The sequence below is a fragment of the Hyalella azteca genome, unplaced genomic scaffold, assembly GCF_000764305.2.
Source record: "Hyalella azteca isolate HAZT.00-mixed unplaced genomic scaffold, Hazt_2.0.2 contig9217, whole genome shotgun sequence".
Lineage (NCBI taxonomy): Eukaryota > Metazoa > Arthropoda > Malacostraca > Amphipoda > Hyalellidae > Hyalella > Hyalella azteca.
In genome coordinates, this window is record NW_025939293.1 from 119,768 (window position 1) to 143,026 (window position 23,259).

General features: G+C 38.6%; 1 protein-coding gene across 1 annotated transcript in view; it reads left to right on the forward strand.

Annotated features, from left to right (window-relative positions):
* The first annotated feature begins 605 nt into the window (after positions 1-605).
* The window catches only part of LOC108676438 (calcium uniporter protein, mitochondrial-like), a 104,837-nt gene continuing 82,183 nt past the window's right edge, over positions 606-23,259 (forward strand). Inside the window, exon 1 of the mRNA XM_018164509.2 lies at positions 606-1,953. Coding sequence (XP_018019998.1) covers positions 1,315-1,953 — 639 coding nt within the window. The 5' untranslated portion in view covers positions 606-1,314. The remainder of the gene's footprint in view (positions 1,954-23,259) is intronic.

A 23,259-nucleotide genomic window follows, 5' to 3' on the forward strand; every position in this document is an offset into this window, starting at 1 on the left:
TATTCGCATGCTTGAAAAGGCGTTAGTGCTTGGATGCGCTTTAGTTAATTCTGCTTCCTGCTATATTTAAAGACAACAGCTGAAGACAACTTCTTTGGGTCCGTCTCAAACTTCTTTGGATTGCTGCGCATTCCGTGTGCCCAAGATACTTGGTAATGAGACAACTTTTTCAACTTGGTCGCTTGACGACAAACTGAAGAATTAAATTGCAATGTTGTACGACGATGTGCTTTTGTTGCAGGAGTTAACCCATTCGGGTGCTAGGTTTGTATTAGCTGATCCTTGTAGATGGGTTGTTCAGGAAATGTTGGTTGGTATTAGTGATTAATTAATGTTAATAGATTAATATAGGTAAGAGATTAATGCTCCTTCCGGAACATCGCTTCTTATACGAGAATAGCACAATTTTGTTAAAAAAACGGAGTGTAAGTATTTGTATTTGCTTCTCGTCTTCATCCAAAATAATTTCATTTTATTTACTACAGTATATTTATCTTAAAATTTTCCACCTATCCTAATGTACACGTTGGATTACTTGTGCTAAACTATTATTAATACTTATAAATAATTAATAATAATATTCTAACCCTTGATGTGCAGATTGTTGTGCCAAAGAAGCTGCGTAAAAATGTTTATTATGCATTACTGAATTTTGTTTTCAATACCAAATCCTCTAATTAAAATCTTCACTGCTTTAGATTTTTTATTTAGTCTTAGGAATCAACCTGGAAATATCAATGAGGACGTTAATTGCATCTTAGTTTGTGTTGAAAATTTCTACTTCGTAAGAGGATCAAATCCATGAAGTGGTTGTGAAAATTTCAAACGTGAAGAGAGCAGGTCCCGGAGTGCATGTGTGAAAAGTTTGTTGCCCGAGGTCTTTCCCGTGCGTTATTCGTAGCGTATAGCTTGCTAAAATTCGTCTCTTTGCATAGATTGATTGTGTGAACAACTAGCGTTTGTTTGTTACCGTTACAAGAATCTTTGCTGTGGAAAAGACTTGGAAAAATTTTATTGAGATCGAACTTTGGTCTAGTAAAGGACTTGGTCAAGCCAAGCTCTTAACGATTGATTAAGAAAAGATATCAAACGTAAGCGTGAGAAATGAGCTGGATGAAAAATTTATTTGTTTTAGAATCGATATAAAAACGTAAACGAATAAAAATACGACGCTTGTAATATTAGAATCGAGTAACCATGACAACTAGAAAAATCGTGTGAATAGCCACCTAACTTTCTGAACTTTACACTGTTCTCATACGACACAATTTACCTCTTCCTGTCCATAAAACTAGCACGAAACAAATCAAAACCATGGAGATGAAGGCAATGAGGGAAGTTTTACGCAGGTCTCGAGAACCATGTGTATCTATGAAGACATTTTCATGGTGCATGAGTGAACGTCAGCTTCAAGGGCCATGTAGAGAACTTCAACGTGCCCGCTGTTGCACCAGCGCCCTCATGAACAACATTCTCGGCCACAACGTGACTTGGGTGACGACACAATCCAGAAACATAAACCTCATTAGCAACACAACCTGGGCACAATCGCATGTAAATAATTATTGTCTCGCGTCCTGCGCAACTCAAGATGTAAGCAATGATCTTAGCAACGCAGCTTGGGCAACACGAAGTGTAAATAACCAACGGTTATGCAAGACATGGACCACAAACGTCGTGAACCACAACAGCCTCCTGAGCGCCTCTACGTGGGCTATTCAACCTCGGAGGCAGAACCTTCTTGGCAACGGTCCGACGTTTAGTGGGTTTAGCACTGAACGCAGTCCGTTGTTCAGAGGGTTCATTACTGAACGCTTTTCTCCGTTCAGAGGATTCAGTAATGAACGCAGTCCGACGTTTAGAGGGTTTAGTACTGAACACCCTGCGTCTCGACCGCAGTTTCTGGAGTACAGAGCACGACTGGACTCTACGTCACCTCGGCATCCCAGACCTGTGAGTACATTATAGTTACGTTCTTATAATGCACGTTGTTAGTTATATATGCACGTTGTTAGTTATAATTAATTATAGTACAATGTACTATAGTACATTATAGTACAAGGTACTATAGTACATTATAGTACAATGTACTATAGTACACTATAGTACAATGTATTATACGTAGTACATTATAGTACATTGTGTGATAGTTCAAGAACAGTTTGTTTCACCAAAAATATTTTAATTTGAGATTTAGTTCATACCATGATTCTATCCTTATGTTTCTTATTTTTTTTCTTGTATGAAAAAATTGGTTTAGTTCAACATGGAATTTAAGTCCGGCTGAGCTTTCATTCGTAAGTATTCTTATTCTATTTTTACTTGAATGGCTAAATTGTTATTTCATATGTTTTCAAATTATTTTAAGATGAATCTTCGCTTTCCAGGCTAAATCGCGAAGTACGGTATATAGTATACAGTGGGGGGAAATAAATATTCGTACACTTGAAAAATCGTATTTTAATGTATGTAAGTACACAAACTTAACAGGAAAAGTGATTTAAATTATGTATAGAGACGCATAGTATTCAAAAATACTATCAAAAGAAATTAAATTTCAATGCAACAAAAAACAATGCAACATGTTCACTTTTGAGGGTGAAAAAAGTATTCGTACAAAAAAAGTGTAAGAGACTGGCAGGTTTAGCGGGAAGTGTAAGAGACTGGCAGGCTCGGGTGGAAGTGTAAGAGACTGGCAGGCTCGGGTGGAAGTGTAAGAGACTGGCAGGCTCGGGGGGAAGTGTAAGAGACTGGCAGGCTCGGGTGGAAGTGTAAGAGACTGGCAGGCTCGGGTGGAAGTGTAAGAGACTGGCAGGCTCGGGTGGAAGTGTAAGAGACTGGCAGGCTCGGGTGGAAGGCTGGATATATGCTATTTAAACTTTAAACTCTTCTCCAGTATGTACGACGTCAGAATATTACGCTGATAGATTTCATGGATTATAATATATAATCATCATATTTTGATATTACATTACCCAGCATACGTAACAAATTATTCAGGAATCCATCGTTTGGCAAAAGTTCATTTTTTAAGTCAGGTTGTAATGCTGGCGGTTTTCCCTGTGCTTTATCCTCTGTATAACAATTTATTTAATGTCCATTGAAATGTTAATCCTTGCAACGCTCTTGCCGGTTTAATTGTGCACGAAGTGAATTTTTTTCGCTCATTCAGGCTTCATGCATTGACAGACTAAAATATTAAACAAAAATGAAGTCTTCGTGAAAATAAGTTGAAAACAATGTTTATAAACTTTTTATTTCTTAGTTTTAGTTAATATTACTGAATTCGGGTTATTCAGACAATCATTGGACGCTGATACAAATTCAACTGCTAAAGCGCGCTGTCAAAAAAAGTGCGTATCGGTTGCGATCGCGCGAATATCAAAAGCTGGTTCAGTCGTTATTATCCAAATTAGGACATGAACTTGATTTAGATCCGTTCCTTTATCGTTATTTCCTAAATTTGTTTCCCAACTGCGTACTACTGAATGATTCGATCTTACCCGCCGATAATCGTTCGGCTGTTTCCGATAGGTTTCTAATTTAAGATACTGGCTAATAACGTTAAAATCGACCGCGCTTCGATAGTTATTGTCACCAATTTTGTGTGTGTGTGTTAAAATACCAATTGTGTGTGTGTACAAATACAAATTGTGTGTGTGTACAAATAGCAATTGTGTGTGTGTACAAATACAAATTGTGTGTGTGTACAAATAGCAATTGTGTGTGTGTACAAATACAAATTGTGTGTGTGTACAAATACAAATTGTGTGTGTGTACAAATACAAATTGTGTGTGTGTACAAATACAAATTGTGTGTGTGTACAAGTACAATTATGTGTGCACAAGTACAAATTTTCATGTAACGACGCAAGCTTTTGTAGTTGACATCGTGGCTGTGTTCCGTTGTCTCTGATGCTTGCCAGGCGCATCCAGAAGTAATGACTTGTTGAGCCTGGCAATGACAATGACTTGTTGGTCGTTATTGAACAGTTCAAGCGCTCATAAATGATGCCTGGAGCTACAAGCTTCGATTTGTTCAACAAAAACTAAGAGAATTGTGATGTTTTTGCCAAAAAATACATTTTATTACACTATTGTAAATTAATTGATGTAATTATTTTGAATTTGTGGGACTGATTACTATTTAATAGAATGAGTGGAAATATGCATTTCGAAATAATTGTTCTCATTCCAAATACAAAAGAAATAAAAATTAATAGCAACAATGACGAAAGTAGCAATTTATAACGTATCAGATTAAAATTCAGGACGACTCAGACTAAGAAATATACAGGAAATACTCCGAACACAGAAAATTTTAATTTAATCATATAGATCACCTAAGATGGCAAGTGCAGTTCACAGTTCAACAGTAAAATTTGGAACGATGTTGTAGTACAGTGACAGTAAACAGTGCTGTACATGGTTCATACTTGCAATGCATGGCGCTGTTGTGCAGTGCTTTGCTGTACTGCACAGTACAGTGGTGCAGAACACAGTGCAGTACTCATTGCAGTACATACGTAGTGTAGTACAGACTGCAGTACATAGCGAAGAACATAGTACATTACAGGCTGCAGTATATAGTGCAGTACTCATTGCAGTAGCAGTACATACCGTAAACTGGGGTAACTTAGACCACTTTTTTTTAATGATGCCATTTTTTTACTAGATAAGTTAAACTTAAATTGAAACATGTAAAATACAGGTCTATACTCTAGCTTCACTCACCACAAATTGCTGGCTCCTGCCTCTCATAGTTTTTATGTAATTTAAAAAAAATTGATGGTCTTTTTTACCCCAGCTCTGGGGGTATCTTAGACTGTGTGGGAACATCAATTATATTTTTTTGTAAAATAACTCCAAGTTTTGGTGCATTGTAGTAGAACTCTTCTAGTTACATATGCAAATGACAAATTTGAGGAAAGTTTCATAGTTTGCAAATGGGGGGTCCCGCCCCCCAGGTGGTCTAAGTTCCCCAAACGGGAGAACTCTGACTACCTAATGGCAGCCCTGACAGGGTTAACATAGACCGGCTTGGAAATTAAGTTAAATTACCATATATAAGACTCTGTAGAGTCTGAAACCTAAAGGAAAAACATTAATAGGTGTATCAAACATGAAATGTTATATATGGTAATTTTAAATTAATTTCCAAGCCGGTCTATATGTTACCCTGTCAGGGCTGACATTAGGTGGTCTAAGTTCCCCCATTGGGGGTGGCGCCCCCTATTTTCAAACTATGAGACTTTCCTAAAATTTGTTTGTTGCATATGTAACTAGAAGAGTTGTACTACAATGCATCAAAACCTGGAGTTATTTTGCCAAAAAAGAAGAACATAGTGCAGTACAGGCTGCAGTACATAGCGCAGTACACAGCGCTTTGCTATGCATAACACGGTACGGCAACCTCGGTTTGGCTTGATGCCAAGTAAATGCCTGCTGACTGCAGTGTTGCTAGTTTGTTTTTCTGTATGGTGACCACTGCACCATTAAGTCTGTGGTGTTGTGGTGCCTTCATCGCACCAGCACGACCATACCACGATATCTGTTCACCACACCACGATATCTGTTCACCACACCACGATATCTGTTCACCACGCCACGATATCTGTGGCAAAATTGTGCGTTTCAGTAACAGTTTTAGAACTCAAATTTTAAATGCTTCTATAAACTAATTTCACTCTTGAGTTCACTCAGTATCGAGTGTGCTTTGTTTTTCTTCATGTTTTCTTTTTTACTTTTTTGCGCGTTGAAGTTTTTTTTATCATGAAAAACCGTGTGTTTCCACATTCCTTGCACGAAATGCTTTGTCTTTCGTGACGATTTTTTTACATTTATTTTACCGTAATTATCTACTACTCTAATATCAGATGCACAGACATATACAGGTTTATATATATAATACACATCTAATACAGATATACAGTTGCAGATGTGAGATGTGACCGCCGCCATTTCGTTGGTCCATTTTTGCACTTCATTGTCCCAGTATTTCTACTCCATTCACTGTTTCTATTTTTACTTTTTTGTAGACTATTAAACAAATGAGCTTTCTTTGACCCCGGTCACTTGACAAATGATCATACATAAAAGATGAACAAAAATTATAAATCAGGAACTATAATTATAAATAAATAAATACCAATAAATAAACCGTGGGCTTTCTTTTTCCTACTCTCAACTCGAGATTCGGATCCTTTCTCCGTGTTATAAGTGAATTTCATTAATCCTATTGCAATCCCTCACAACTTCACAGTATTGTTTCACTAAGATGATCTAACTTATTGTTCTTCTTAATAGCTTTGCATTATTGTTTGACTCCACTCACAAGTGTTACTGTATTCTTCCACTTTATTGTCATCTACGCCGTACTTAATTTGTCTGCAAAAATATTCTTTATCATGGTCGAAATTTTCACGCCCTGTGTGAATTACAATTACGAGCAGTTTCAGAACTCAAATTTTAAATGCTTTTATAAAATAGTTACATGGCCGATTTCCGCTTTGGAAATTTATAGCGATTTAACAGTCTTGATGTTTTCAACTTTAATATATGTACCTATATTGTATGTCTCCCTAGTGTAATTTTCTTTGACCATTTTTGAAATACGGAACATAGGAAAATCTGAGCACAGAATTTGTAAATAAAATTCAAAGTCTACTATATATCATTATCGCCTACCAGGAATCTGACATAAACCCAAATCAATTAAACATTTTTTCAACGAAATCAACCTCGTTTCAACGTCATTTGAGAGTTTTTTTTAACAGGGCACATCTTTCAGCCCGGGTTCACACCACACTGCCGCGATCATGCATATGCCAGTCAAGATCCAGTGCAATAAACATTAATGTATTTCCATAGAAGCCATGTTAATGTATTTCCACCTGCTATGTGCATGGTTTGAATGCTTCTATGGAAATGCATTAACACGTTGACTCCGATTGCTTTATTTAGTACTATTTTTTCATTTTTTGTACTATTATGAATACAGGGTTGCCAGACGTTTTTTTTTACAAATTCTGCTATTTAGTTTTTTTTATTGAGTTGGTCGGGGTACTTCCTAATTAATTTAAAAAAAAAATAAGAGGAATTTTTATACCGAAACCTACAATACAAATATACCAGTATATATCGAGTTACAGGCAGTTTTTGTTCGCGGACTTGGCCGTTTTTTTAGGCCATCTGGCAACCTTGAATTTTGTACCACTTCGTCTTGGAGAAATACATTACGTCGTACGCATATGGATCACTTCGGAGTCAACGTGTTAAAGAATATTGATAATTTGATATGGACCGAGACAAGCGCGTGCCCGGAAGCATTATGTGAACCCAGCTTTAATGGGAATTATTTCAATCCGTTCCGTCCTCGGCACTGTTATGTCGTATTGTTTTACCTTTAATTTGCTGTACCCAGCTTTAATGGGAATTATTTCAATCCGTTGTTCCGTCCTCGGCACTGCTCTGTCGTATTGTTTTACCCTTTATTTGCCGCGCGTGCTGACAGAGCTGGCAAGTGTTGGACGTGAGAGCTACTCGTCTGTCACCGTGTCTTGTGTCTCGGCAGGAAATCTCGCGTGTTAGTTCAGCTGCATCGCTTCTCAGCAGCTGTTTGTTGACTGCCTCACATCGCACATAATTCTTGGGCGTGCTGCGTGCTGCATGCTGCTTCTGCATGCTGCTTCTGCGTGCTGCATGCTGCTTCTGCGTGCTGCATGCTGCTTCTGCGTGCTGCATGCTGCTTCTGGGTGCTGCGTGCTGCTTCTACGTGCTGTATGCTGCATGCTGCTTCTGCGTGCTTCTTCTGCGTGCTGCATGCTGCGTGCTGCTTCTGCGTGCTTCTTCTGCGTGCTGCAAGCTGAGTGGTGTATGCTGCTTCTGCGTGCTGCTTCTGCGTGCTGCTTCTGTGTGGTGCGTGCTGCTTCTGCGTGATGCGTGCTGCATGCTGCTTCTGCGTGCTGCGTGCTGCATGCTGCCACTCCAGCGTGCTGCTGCTTCTCCACCAGAATATAGCACGAAAAAAGTGAGGTTTTCCCATCAAAATCTGTGAACGTCAATTTAAATTTTAACAATTGCAGCAACTCCTCGAAAAAAATCGCTTCCTATGTCGTACGTGATGCATGAACCTTGAACTCGACTTCGGAAGTCCCTATAGTTCGACCTAATTTTCGTCACTGCCAAATCGCGAGGATATATTCTGCTAGCCCATAATATATCTTCCCTGTGATACGTCGTCTCCTCAATCCTGTAACCTCAGACCCGAGCTGTGGAAGCCTTCGTTAGCAAAGGTCGCCATATGAGCTCGTGTATATCCTGAGACTGGACAAATTTTTCAGGCACCGACAAGAGTCTTGTTAGAGATGCTGTTGCTGCTGCTGATGTGGGCTTCAGTGTTGCTGCTGCTGCTGCTGCTGTGGGCTTCCGTGTTGCTGCTGCTGTTCTGTGATCCTTGCAAAGCTCACTGGCTTTAAACTGCCTCATATTTGGAAGTCAAATTTACGAGTCTTCCGTGCCGCTTGGACACAGCAACATCATGCAGACTGACCCCACTTAAGTCAGTGCCCCTTTGTTAAATCCCAATGAAACGGCAAAAAAACGGTCAACGCATACTGTTCGAAAAAAAGTAAAAAAATATAACTCAGTACTCACTGCAGAGAGTAACAGAGAGCGCATTTTCTCGTCGACGAAAACGTGAAGTCACGGACGGACAGACAGACGGACGGACGGACGGACATGACGAGCATAATAGTGCATTTTTTCCATAAATGAGAAAATGCGCTAAAAACGGTCTCGCCGTCGTTCTAGTGGCCGGCCGCCACGTGAAAATTAACCGTTTATCCGCCTTTTTCCGATGATGTACGGGTTTCTAGTGTTAAATTAGAATAAAAACGGCCATATGGTGTTTCTTTTCACGTGTTGGCGGGGCACTAGAACGTCGGGGAGAATGTTCTTACAGTACATGTGCGTGTGTTCTGTCTTGTCATATTGGATTAGTTTTTCGGTATTTGACTTGACTGATCGTCTTCAGCAATGCAAAGAATAAGAGAAAATAGCTCATTGCAGTTAATTATTGTTATATTTTATTATTTTCTGTCATTTTAATTACTCGTACTCACATTAGTGTGACTATAGATCGCCCCCAAATGTCGTGAGATGGTGCGAGATGGCGCCTCTTGCATTAATTAATAAATCGAATATTTCCGCCATGAAACATTGTAATTGTTTTCTTTTTTCACTTGCCCGAAGTTACGCGTTCAAATTATCGTAATGACGCCATCACAAATCGGCTGGCAGGTTAATTCTATGTACGCCACGCTGCTGGGGAATGAAAAATCGTTTTGTACGTGAAACTCTCAATGCGTATGGCACTGAAAGCTTCAATAAGGATGACAGACGCATTTTATACAGACTAGACAAGGCCATGCAGGAGCATTTGTATAGTCTTGAAATGCCTCTTATCCTACGGAACAACTGAAATCTAGAAACGATTTTAACCTATCGTCCGTTGAAATGATTTTATCAAAAGGCCACTCTAGTCAAGAATCGGCGACAGGCCTATCCAGGCCTATTTTTCAATGCCGAAGATACTTTACTATACTACAGGGTCCGCCATATTTATGGAAACGGATGTTTGCTATATAAAATAAATTGGTTTGTAGGAGACTGTTATTTAACAATGAAGCTTAATAACATCTATTAATTCATCTATTTTATATTGCAGAAGTCTAAGGTGTCTAAATTTACTATAACTTATGGCAGTAGATAGAAATTCAATTGTAACCCTTCATGAAAAGGGCGAGAGTAATTCAGTCATTGCAAAAAAGCTCCAAATTCGTCGTGAAACTGTGTGAAATGTAAAAAAATTCAAGGAAACTGGTGAAACATGCAATCGACCTGGTCAAGGAAGGAAACGAAGTGTCCGAACAAAACAATCGGTCAAAAACACGAGGGAGAAGTTGAGGAGAAACCCTCGCCGCTCAGCTGCAAAATTGGCTGCAGAAGCAGGAGGTCAGTCAGACATCAATGCGTATAGAGTCTTCAAAGATGACCTCAAAACCTCCCCTTACAAGATGCAAACAAGGCATGAACTAACAGATCGTCATGAACGAATGAGGCTCGAAATATGCCAGCACATTCTGGATCTCATTGAGGATGGCACGCTGCCCAACTTGGTGTTCAGTGACGAGAAAAAATTTGGCATTGAACAAAGCGTTAACCGTCAAAATGACAGAGTTTGAAGTCGGCATGGATCTGTGACAACCAGAACAGCAACACGACGTCAAAATCCCATGTCTGTGATGGTTTGGGCCACGGTAATCTCCACTGGGAGGTCCCCACACGTTTTTGTCCCCTCAGGAGTGAAATTGAACAGTCAGCGATACATTTCGGACATTTTGGAAGCTGTGTTGTTACCTTGGGCCCGTAAACACTTGAACGGCTCACCATGGAGTTTTCAACAAGATTGCCCCATCACATGGCTCAAACATGACCCAAAACTGGATTCAAGGTCACATCCCAGCGTTCATTAGCATAAATGAATGGCCCTCAATAAGCCCCGATTTGAATCCTCTCGACTTTTCTGTGTGAGCTATTTTGGAGAGTAGGGTCTGCAGAACACCTCATGATTCTTTGGATAGTTTGAAGTCTAAATTGACACGAGAATGGGACTTGATCCCTCAAGAAATGCTGCGTGTCTCCTGTAAAGCTTTCCGCGTAGATTGGAGGCCGTCATTAAAAATAAGGGTGGTCATATTGAATAAATATGTCTGAGAATTTTTTAGGTAATTCTTGGCAACTATAGCTCATCATATAAAAAAAACAATGCACCTGTTTGTTTCATTGAGAAATAACAAAAAACATGCGTTGCCATAAATATGGCGGACCCTGTATACTATACTATACTGTATTATACTATACTATATTATACTATACTATACGCTTTTGAACCCAGAAATGTGTTTACCTAATACCTAAATATTTAGCTAAGCAAATTGTTTTGGATCCTAAGTTTGGCAAAACGAGGCCATCGTTATGTCAATATAGTCAAGTATTCGGTTTATGAAAGAATTATTATGTATTTATAGTAACAAAGAACTTTGTCTTCAAAAGTAGTTTATGAAGAAGCAGTCGTCTCTTATTTATCATTCCGAGAGCTGTCGTTTATATATCATTTTGTCCTCGAAAGTAGCGTGTGAAGGAAAAAGCAGCAGTCTTTATCATTCCGAGAGCAGTCCTCACTTAATGTGGAGTGAGTTCTTAGCCGATGACAAGTGTTTATTCTGTAAGTCTATTCTCGCGAAGCCTTGAAGGAGATATTTTGGTGTCTTACTCGCTGACTCCCCAGCGACGACGAAGAAGAAGAAGTCAAGTGCATTAGCGTGGCCAAGTGGCCGTGCCGCGATGTCGCATAATTCTTACAGCGACCCTCAGGTTATCCCTCTACCTCCTGACACGAGTAGCCGGAGCAATATTGTCACACGCCTACTTCCCAAAAAGGATACGTTATAGTGAGCGCAAAATTACTTGTACTGATGGTTGCCGCCACGTACGACAACTTTAAAATGTTTTCTGTTGCGTACAAACGTCCTCAGGTTGCTACACTCAATGGTTTGCGTATAATTTAAGTTGAAAGTTATGTTCCCGGAGAGTGACATACGGCGGTAGAGGGTTAAAATGTTCTCTGTTGCGTACAAACGTCCTCAGGTTGCTACACTCAATGGTTTGCGTATAATTTAAGTTGAAAGTTATGTTCCCGGAGAGTGACATACGGCAGTAGAGGGTTAAAATGTTCTCTGTTGCGTACAAACGTCCTCAGGTTGCTACACTCAATGGTTTACGTATAATTTAAGTTGAAAGTTATGTGTGACATACGACGGTAGAGGGTTAATTGCTTACGCTTTTTAGAACCTGCTGTATTGCGTATACGTTACTATTTGAAGGATTTCGTGTTCGGGAAATTTTTATGATTGATAATGAAGGATGACGTTTCGGAATTCAAACGATTTTTCGATAATATCACTCGATTTGGTTTAATGGATTCAAATTTTAACATAGTATTGTCGGTGGTGAAAGTAAGTAACCGGCAATGAAACTAAGAGTCACCACTCAGCAGACAATACGCTTGATTCGCCAATTGTCTTAACAAGCCGTAATATATATACAGGCCAGAACGATGTATAGTTGTGGTTCAGTTTTGTTCATACTTGAATTGTGCCGGCGGCATAAGTGCTGTAGCGACTTGAAGTGACAGTGATTTTCCTTGATTTAGCTTATGAAGCTAAGCTTATTTCCGGTGACCTGTAATAATGTTTTTCCCCTGCGGTACTAGTACAATAAGTACATGATTGCTAACATTCGACCCGAATCGGCTTGTATCTTTCAACTTAATGAGTTTTGATGTTTAAAGTTCAGTTCCATGCAGTGAAGAGGTAAAATATGAATTTTACCATTTCACATTTTGTGGTATATGTGTTTAGTGGTTATATGTGTTTATTTGAATGATACTTGTGTTAGCTTTCTTTCTTAATTGATGTGAGAGCGAAAGCGTATTAACGTTTAACCTCTAAGTTTGCGCGTATCATATCATTGCCCTTTGCGAGATTCCGAGGCTAGAGTGATATACATTTCCTGCACGTCATCCTTGTCCCAAAGATGTAGATTTAAGTCCTGAGAACCGAATGGTAATGAGCCATACATAATTCTGGAGTCAGGTGACTAAATTTCACTTCTGTGCTTGCTGCTAGAGTTACTCGTAAGTTAGCTAGATTTATGGCTGGTCTATTCAGGACGAGTGTAATATCTTTACCACTTGACACTTGGAATGCGAGGTATTGTAGCCACGGAACCCTATTCACGGATTTAAAAACAACCTGGTATTTTAGATGCAGTTAATGATCTTTGTTTTATGCTGACTCAGGCCACTATAGCTTTTCAATACAATTTCCTTCTTGGTAAGCTCCAGTAAATTCAACCTAACCTTATGACCTTATGACCTTATGATGAGTTTAGGACGTCGCAGTCCACGGTCACGCTGATGCGCCGCCTTCGTCGTCCTCCGTCTCCGAGTCGTCGTCGGATGTAACGTTGGACGTGTTCCGTCTATTAGCCCTCATTTGGGCACGCTGATGCAAGATGCTGTTGCTTGTCGCTTGCTGATGGTAGTTTCCCATAACTGGACAGTCCGGGATCACTTCGTTATCCTTAAGCGGGCCTACTGGCGTATTTATTTTAGCCTTGGACTGAGCATATTTAAAAAAATACTTGGGGTTCTCTTTGATGACCTCAACCACTCGCTCTTCCGCAACTCGTTCTTCCATCCTGTGCGAGACCTGCAGCCTGAGTTCAATTTTCTTGTGCAAATTTACTAGCCTAACGTCACATGAAAAATATATTTCAGCAAATAAATTATACTTCATCAGTAACAGCTAGTGCTTTCTAGCTCATTTTCTCATTTATGGAAAAAAGGCGCTATTGTGCTCGTCATGTCCGTCCGTCCCACCGTCTGTCCGTGACTTCACGTTTTCGTCAATTTTGAGAAAATTCGCTCTTTGTCACTCACTGCTGTGAGTACTGAGTTATATTTTTTAAACTTGTCCTCTGTTAAAATTATGTTGCTCCCGAATTATCTATCCCTTCAGTTGACTCGAAAATCAATGGTTGCAATTCCGTTTTTAATATGTCGGTAAAATGCGACCTTCTTTTATTGGATCTCGATCGCATTTGGAAAATTGAGATGAAAAGACCAAATTCTGGCATTCTGTCGAGTTCATTGCGATAGCGTCGAAGTTTCCCAGAGTAACTTGACTTAAATTATATTTTGGAAAAAAGCTTTCTGGTGCTTATAGAGGTCTAATTATGCCAGTTGCGTGAGGGAATATATTTCGACGGAGTTAATACCGTGTTTTATCAGGGAGATGGTGTGATGAAGTAGATCTGGAATATTTCCCGTGTCATGACGGCCATTTATCAGAGTCGTGTCATCGGCTCTGCTATGAGGTAAATGTTGGCAATCCTATTCAAAGTAACTGTCTCTATATTAATTGAACATGACAGTCGAATGTAATCGGCTTGGAAATGGCCTGGAATGTTGCGTGTTCAGATAATTACGTTTGAGTGACACGGTACTTCGTACTTTCGTAGACTTCATTATGGCTAAAGTATTTAAAACATCACCCGCATTGAAGCCAACTGCAAATCGTCGCCGATCGTATCAGGAATTTGCACTATTTTGTGTGCATAATTTATTTATGAATGGTGGAAATCTGGTTTGAGGCTCAAGAATTTTATGTGAGACCAGGACGATTTTTACTTGAACTCTCATGGACTACAGTGATAAAACTGACAAACCCTCGTATTCATCGAAATCTGTTATCGATTGTTGATGTAAGCTTGCAGATGTAAGTAATTGTTCAAGCTTAGAACTAAACATGACTGAGGCTGTCCTTTAATAGTTAGTCATGACTATTAATTATTATTATTAATATTACTTATTAATAAATTATTAATAGGATGTCCTTTTTCAGCTTGCAATTCTGGGATACGAAATATTGGGATTGTTTCCCTGTTCTGCGTTGTTAAACGAAGCAATTCAGTGCTCCCTAATTTGGCCTATCTTTATCGCAGTCTCCAGAATCAATTGCGAGTTGAACTATGTCATTACTGACGGTTCAGTATGAAATTTTAAACCTTGACAACTTTCCTGTGAGTGTGTGACTAACCATTGTGAGTTGGCATAAAAATTGAAGGTCTATTGGTCTAGCATGTTTATTTTTGGCACAATATGGTTTTATATTGTCATTTCAGTCTTAAGCGTTGTGAAAATACCTTTCTAATTCATGCATTTTTTGCTACAAATTAAAGTGCAATGACTTCATTTAAATGATACCTTCCCCAAACCGAGATGAGTTTTGTTTAATAAAAATGTTCTTTGCAAAGGTTGGTTATCGTCGAATAATCCCCAATTCACTTATTTTTCAGTTAATTTAAATATTCTAATAGGTTCCAGCAAATCTTCTATTTATTATCTTAGACACATAACCGTAAATTTTAAATGTGAAAACGATTTTCGACTCTTAAACAATTTTTTTCCCAATTATATGTTATATTTACTTCCATCTGAAATTGTAACGTGAACTTTCACATCATGACAATCTGCCTCTTAAATATCGGAACAATTGAATTCGTATCGCACTCACCCTGAGAAACATTTTTTGGGCACATTTACTTCTCTACTCCTCTTGGCTGATCACTACACTTATTAACGGTTCTATAAATTCAACTAACGTCTCGATGAGAGATGACGCTCCATGCATTTATAGGTGCAGTTATTTCTACCTGAAAAATTCGAATTCATTTATTCTCGCTTACCCGAAGCCACCGTAATGTCGCCTTTACAATTCTGCGTTCGAGCGAATTCTCGCCGAATCGAAATGTTTGACGTGTTCGGTGTAAAGAATTTTGCTCGTTTTGCTATAGGCACTATGAATGAAACCTTAATTTTTTAGTGCAACTCAAGAGAATAATTGCATTGCGCTGACAGTCTCATTTGAAACCTTGATGAACCTTGGATGTATTTAACTTAACACATAGTTTTAATCCAAACTTGTTCAAATTGTGTCCAGTGATGCGTTATCGACGTAAACGGTTTATTACTTACGATTTATCGACCAAAATTTTCTAATAATATTGACTGTTGCCAGCAGTATTGAGTACCTACACGTCGTTAAAGCTGCGTTGCTGGAATCAATAGTCGCTGCAATTCAACACCCCCCTTCATCCCAAAAAATTTTAGAATTAATACAATTGAGATAAGCTAAGTAAAGAAATAATTTCTCATTTCAAAGTACGAGAAAAATATTTAGCGTGTTTTGAATTAAACTTCTGTACAGCAATTGTAAAATAATATATACCTTTTGTCAAGAATCATTTCCTCATCAGTTTGCTATGCCTTACTTTTTTCCACTAACAAATTATTTCCAGGCCCAGGTAACATTCTGACACGATAAGTATCGTGGATGCACCAACGATCAACTCTTATATTTAGTGTGTAAGGCTTCAAGAAAACACACGAACTTTAATAAAAATATCTATAACATTTATATTTAAAAGTTCAATTGTCGTCATCCCTGAAGTTGTATGCGGTAAAAGTTCTCCCTTATGTTATGTGTACTTCAGAAACAGTTCTCACAGAATTCGTTGTTCTTTGCTGATGAGCGTGTTTATTTTACAAGTTAATTTCCGCTACGTCTCACAGATGTTTCGATATCTCGTTTACTGATGCCCCAGCGACGACGAAGAAAAAGAAGAAGTTAAGTGCATTAGCGTGGCCAAGTCGATGTCGCATTCTTCTGCCGGCGAGTTACAGGTTAACAGCCACGCCTTGTAAGCTGTTTAGCGCGCTTGTGATGGCCGCGAATCCGTTCGACTAGTTCATAACCTAATATTCGGAAATCTTGAACATTCTATTTCCTATGTGACCACTGCGCTGAATTGATTTCAAATTTTATCATACCATATGCCGTTGGTGAACCTTCTGGTGCTTCTTAATGTTAATCATTCTACCTATTAGATTGCGTGTAGACTTCAATGTTGAATGATTGTTAAAAGTTAAGGTAAACTTTTGCTTAACGGAGGCGTGGAATTAATCCTATGAATTGAGTGCTTATCACGGTAATCATTCTTAACGATAAAAGTTCTAAAACATGTACACGTCAATCTTGTTGTATGAATGCCATAATATTCCCTTCATTAAGAGCTTCCGAGGCTAGAGAGATCTCTTCATTATTTTCTGATTACGGCTAAAGGGCACATCTGCCATACCTGCGGTTGGTATGGCAAGAGGTAGTTGGGCTTGTCTCAGAAATGCAAGTTAGGTTGCGGAAGCTTTGGATGAATGAGCAATACAGAATCGAGAAGACCATACAAGTTTCCACTATCGATCGAAATTTTTTCTAGGTGAAGTTGAATTTATATTGAACTTGTATCTATGCGGGCAGACTGTTGAATACTGAATATTTGCTACCGACCAAACGCTTGTGTACATGTCGGACACTGGGTCCACTCCCCACTCCGTTTCCCCTTAGTCGATAAGAGTTTGAACTTCTTGATCGAGTGTGCTTTGCTAAAGGTTGTATAAAAATTGTGTGATTCTCAGTTAAAACTTTTTGCAGATAATTTTAATATTTTAGTTTGCTGCTGCCAAACTATTCGGTTGCTAGAACCTTATTAGGTTGTTAGAATTTGCCGCTACAATAACTAATTAGTTGGCTTTGAGATCGGTCACCATTAAAATTAGTTATCGTAGTGTGAATTTTTCAAACTTCTCTTAAAATGAAATCTTCCCAGTGTCGCATCGGGGTAGTCCCGCAAATAAATTTAACTCAAATACCGTGTGAATCGAATACAAGGATCAATGATCTTCCTGACGAAATTATGCTCAAAATATTCTCATTTTTATCGTACTATGAAATTGTTCGAAACGTCAGACCCGTCTGCAAACGCTGGAAAAGCTTTTCCTATAATAAAACGCTGATGACAGACCTGAAATTTGGTACGGGTTTTGGAGGCCTTCAATCATTCAACGCCCACTTGGTGAGGAAGCTGATTCGTCAAGCCCATCTACTGAGGTCCTTCGAGTACTACTCCCAAACGTCCATCGGACGTACATTACTAGCGCTTTCGGGAAGCTGCCCGGGATTGAGAGTTCTAGAACTCAGCTGTCGGCCTCCGTCTTGCGATGTTGTGAACACACTCGTGTTAAAATGTCCCTTGATCACATGCCTGAGTTTATTCGGCATTAGAGGACGCAAGCGTGACGTATTCATACCTTTTACTAATTTAAAACATTTGAGAGTTCTTCAAATTGAGGGTTGCCCTTTTGTAGACGACGAATTTATTACAGCTCTCAAGAACAATCGTCCGCAACTTAAAACGCTACACCTGCTTAACCTTCTTAATGTTAGTGAATTTTCCCTTACTTCGCTGCTGCGATGCCTCCAACCAACCCTAACGAACCTCGGCCTCGACCAGGTGCACAGAGAGGCTTTTGACGAAGTATTCAATTGTGAGCTATTGGAAATGTGCTTCCTTGGAAATTCATCTAGATGTATCCATTGTACATTGACCAAGTTTGCTGCCTTGCCCAACGTCAGAAGTCTTCGGTTTCTGGAATCTGTATCCCCATACTCTATACAAATCCATGAAGCTTGGCCACCTAATCCTTTCCGGAATCTCACGGAGGCCATATTCTGTTCTTGTATAGATCTAAATGACGGAGTACTGAACAGTCTGGCGATTAACGCTTCACTGTTGTCGATTCTGTTCATTGAGCGATGCCCTAATGTCACAGAAATGGGAGTGTTGTTCGTCACCAGCCGCTGCAGAAATTTAACGCATCTTTACTTAGCTTTCATGAATTTGGGAACTTTTTCCTGTCCTCCATCTATTGAGGATCATCCTCTTTCTTTAAGGGTATTAGCCCTTTTTAACTGCCAATTAAGGCCTGGCTGGCTTTCTGACTTTATTAGCAGACGGCCTAATAATCTGATCGTCGTGACCGAAACCAACGGAAGATTCGACAGTGCATCTCAGCTATTTCGGACTTACCCGTCCCCGCATCAGCGGCGTATCTACATTGACTGCGAGAGGTTGGATGAGAATAAGTACCCTGTTTGTCCTAAGCCCTCGTCTTGCTTATTCCGACGAGATTTGTGAGATCAATTATATTCAAACTTTACCTAGTTAATGCTAAATATTTTTATTTTATCGCGAAGACTTTTTGCATCGTAATTCAACGTGGTCATAGAATTATATTTTTATTCGCTATGTTTAGCTAAATCATTTTAGTTACTCTATTGAAATTTTTAGATGTATATCTTCCGTCGTTTTAGTTAATGTTAAAGATTTCCGCTCCGCTACATCGTAGATTTCCGCTGAGAAAACCTTATGATCGTGTTGTAGGACTTTAGGTCATAAACACGAATATACGAGTATAAATACGAACATTAGGTGATTAGGAGTGTGTTGATATAGTATATAGATGTACAATATATATTCCAATGTCTATGGATGATATCTCCTTCAAGACGACAGTGAGTTGAAGTGGTGAATTACAAACTTGAAATCTCCTCGGATAAGCTTTGCTTCAATTCACTGTATTGACCTATACAGCGTGGAAACCGTAGGGGAAGCGTAATTTACTCGTATTTGGCTACGCCGATCGCCACTGCGCTACTGTAAACGTCGTGCTTGAATGCTTGAAGTTTCGCAGATTTCTATCTAGATCGCTTCGGCACGAGCGTCTGAATCTCGGCTGCGACGTTTACTTTGTAAGAATATTTTATCAGTTCCCATCATTTTGACAATTTTGGACTGAAATTGAATTTTTCATGAACTGTATAATAGGAAGGTATATGGATGAATCAGATTTATGATGTAAGATTGAAATTGAATATATCATGAACTGTATAGGAAGGTATATGGATGAATTAGATTAATGATATATTCCTTTTATGTTGGTCCCTTCTTGGAAGTATGATCCATCTATAAGCCGACGGACTTTAGTGTTTTTATAAAGCGACATTTTCAAAAAATTGAAATAAATGTTAACTGAAACTTCAAAATTTTCAGATAATTTTAATAATTTAAATCAGCTTCTAAGAAGATTTATTTGAAGTTTCAATTCAAGAAAGTGAATGTTGAATCATGTGTTCGCTGCCCACGTTTCTTGACGCCGAAACAATTTTTTTCCGAATTGGCTTCCATTTTTTGAAAAATCTGGTAGACGCAGAGGCATGACCTTCTGTAGTGTTGAATTATGTCAGTGGCTATAGCAACTTAGCAAAGCAAATTGAGTTTACTTTTCCTCAAAATTTGTCATGTTGAAGTCAGATTCGTTCAAATGTTCAATGCATACTGCGTAACGCAGCTAGGCCATCACGCTGGCGGAAATAAACCAGAAACTTTTACATGGTCTATTCGAAATTAAGGTTGAAGCACACAGACCTGCTAACTGGACCGCGTGTAGTTAACTTATTCAAATTTAGCTATTTATTGAAGCTGATATAAATTAAATATAAAATGATTCAAGCTGATATAAATATAATAAAATAATTGAAGCTGATATAAAGATAATTATTTCATTAGTTTTTCAACGCGCTGGGGTAATCCAGGATGGAAAAAGTTTCGGGAACCAACTTGTCAACCAGCTGATCTTGCACCAAGACTATATAATCAATGCGTGGGCTGTGTAATTCATCCTGGCTCGGACGCCCCATTCATTAAATTCGTAACCAATTATTTCGAGATTAAATACACGCATTTCAATGCTCATTGCGTTGAGGCAAGGATTCTTTTCTCATTTAACCTACACCCGTTTTCGATTACGTTGGGTTATGTTTGGTTACTTTAGGTTATGTTCCGCCCGTTTTGCCATTTTTATTAAAGAGGCTGTAAAAAATTGAATGCTACATTTTATTAAAATATTAAATTTCACAACGCAATGACCTTCAATACTTATGAATTAATTTCATAATTATTAGTTACGAATTAAGGAAAAAAAGCGTGCCGAAGCAGCGCTGGATCACGTATGAAGTAGCTCGCGCTAACGTATGCACACACTTGTGTCCGACCGGTGATATTGCGATGATTGTCTTTGAACAGATGATGGGGAGCTCATTTCCGAAACTTTTTTATTCAAAACTTGCTGAATTTGCATGGCATTTTTTGCTGTGATGTTAAATTTTTCAGAACATTTAAGATATTTTATTGAAGTGATACACTTTAGATTTCAAGTGGCCACACACGAATGTTCAGCGTTACTTTCATGAATCGATTGATTATGCATCGGATTTAATTTCGGTTACAAGTCAAGCGAAAAGGTAAATAGATTGCGTCAGTAAACGTAGCGCTATTCTATGCTTCTTGCGATCTGTTTCCCATACGTAATCGTGCGTATTCGAAGACGCCCTGACACTCAGAAGAATGATTGGGTCATATAGTCTAAATAGCGAGACTTTCGTCACGGAGCACTGATACGTATTTTACTGTCTAAACTGGGTCTAGATCATGACCACGTGGGCATAAATTGCGCAGAAATATTGCCTGACTTGCTTATTTCTTTGAGTGATACGTCTTTTTGTTATAAAAAACGAATTTCAAAAGTAAGGTACATATCAAGGTTTAAGAAATGCCTTCAATTTCCCTTGTAAGAAAGAGCTTTCCATTTCGACCGCTTCGGTGTGGGGAGCGTTTGTTAATCGCTAGGGTTCGGCCGAGTTCGGACTGGTAATGCACGAGTAAAGTATGATTATTCCTCAAAGATAGCAATCACTTAGTGAATAATATACCATTGTAAGAAAAAAAAGTGTCCTGCTCTTTATCGAGAATATTAACGTTAAATCGGTTGAGATGAACTGTTATATTTAACAATAGAGCTTTCTTTCGGCTCCGTGACTACAAAGAATAAGTCGAATGTATCAGCGAAACTGGTCATGCAACGATGGCAATTGCAGTCATGTTTAGGTGGTTGGTTTATTTACAGCTAGCGGTGTAGAAGTATGGTAGTCTATCTACATTGGGAGCCACTATACTAGGATTGTTGTGTTGCTCCTAAACGCACGATATATGAGCGTTGTGATGTTCGTGACATTATTCCCGGCTGATTAATTAATCCGATTTTATCAGAAATAACTATATTTTTTATATTACATTAAAAGATTTACGTATCTTAACATTTTTTTGCATGCGGGGAATGTACGTTTCGCAGCTGTTCGGACTCATTTGATGGCTAACTCGATTTTATTGAATTTAATAGAATGGTATATAGTCAAATGGGGTAAGATAGGATCACAGCCTTCATGGGGTAAGAAAGGACCAGCTCATATCATGCATTCTAATTGCACTGAATTTAATTTGATAGAAGAATATGTTAGAGCAATCATTGCATGTCATTTCAGTGCTTGTTTCAACCCTCTTCTGCAAATAATGAATTTCTGGCTAATTTTTGAAGAAAACTTAATAGAAGCCCATTGCATAACTACACCTTGTGATAGGTTTAGGGTTTTTTATTTATTCATGGTATAGATGCTACATGCTTGTTAAAGATTTCGGTCCTGTCTTACCCCATCTGACTATACGTCCTGATTTTCGTTATTTATCTCTCTTTGAAAGGAGTGATGCTAATGTGACTATCCATGTTGGAAATGGTGATCGTGTAAATTTTTTTTGCCTTAATGCAAGTTCCAAATCGTGTTAAAGTTCAAACTCGAAGCTTCAATGCCTGAGGCACACATCGTGTTAACGTTCAAATCTTACTTGTGTGCTTGAGATGTACGTAGTTCTTAAGTCAGGTGTCTGGTCAAAGGTAACCGTTCCATTGATCGCACAGCGCTGTGGAATCGGGATTTTTCCCGATTGTTCATAGCTTTTGCCAGACGTGAAAAAAAACTTTGGAAATTAGATACTTAATGACGTAAATTCGTAGCACTATTTTATATTCGGTCCTGTCATTTTCAGTCTCGACTAACACCTTATTTATGCTGCGTAAATAGTGATATTTTTCAGTTTAGGTTCAAACTCCGTTTTATTAGCTTTTTTTTACTTCATACAACCTAAGTTGTGCATATATTGTTACGAACTTCCTCTTGCTCGATATTTAATTCCGGGTAAATTTAAACTCGTAATACCTAACCCTTTTTCAGCCTCTGTTCGGGGTCGCAGTAAGAATATGTCGGTTGAACTCCGATGTGATCGCCAAGAACTCGTAGGCCTATATTATGACGGATTCCAATCTCGACTTAATCCGTACCAGCTTCCAACCTCAGCTATTCGGTTTAGTTCACAGGAATCTTCCGTCACTTTTAGACTATACTTGAAAGCATCATGAAGTAATGTCTTGCAATATAAAGCAATAAGTACAATTAATTTTTTCGCTAACCCAACACTGGTGTCTTGTTAGTATATACATGGAGCCCTCGATGTCGAGCCTGTCGTTTCCTTACTGTCAAGAAGAGTTAATCAACAATTTATTTAATCTTTTCGTGAGTCGCATGATTCTTAAATAATCTTGAATTTTTCAGATAATTTAAATATTATTACACCTTTCTAGTACGCTTTCTTATTTAAACGGTTTTAACTTGTGACAATAAATTTTACATCTTGTCTCCTAAACATTCTCGACCCCGAAACCGTTTTCTCCTTTTCTGTGTCACTTATAAATTCCTTGGAAACTGTGACTAGGCGTTCTTGGGTTTTGGA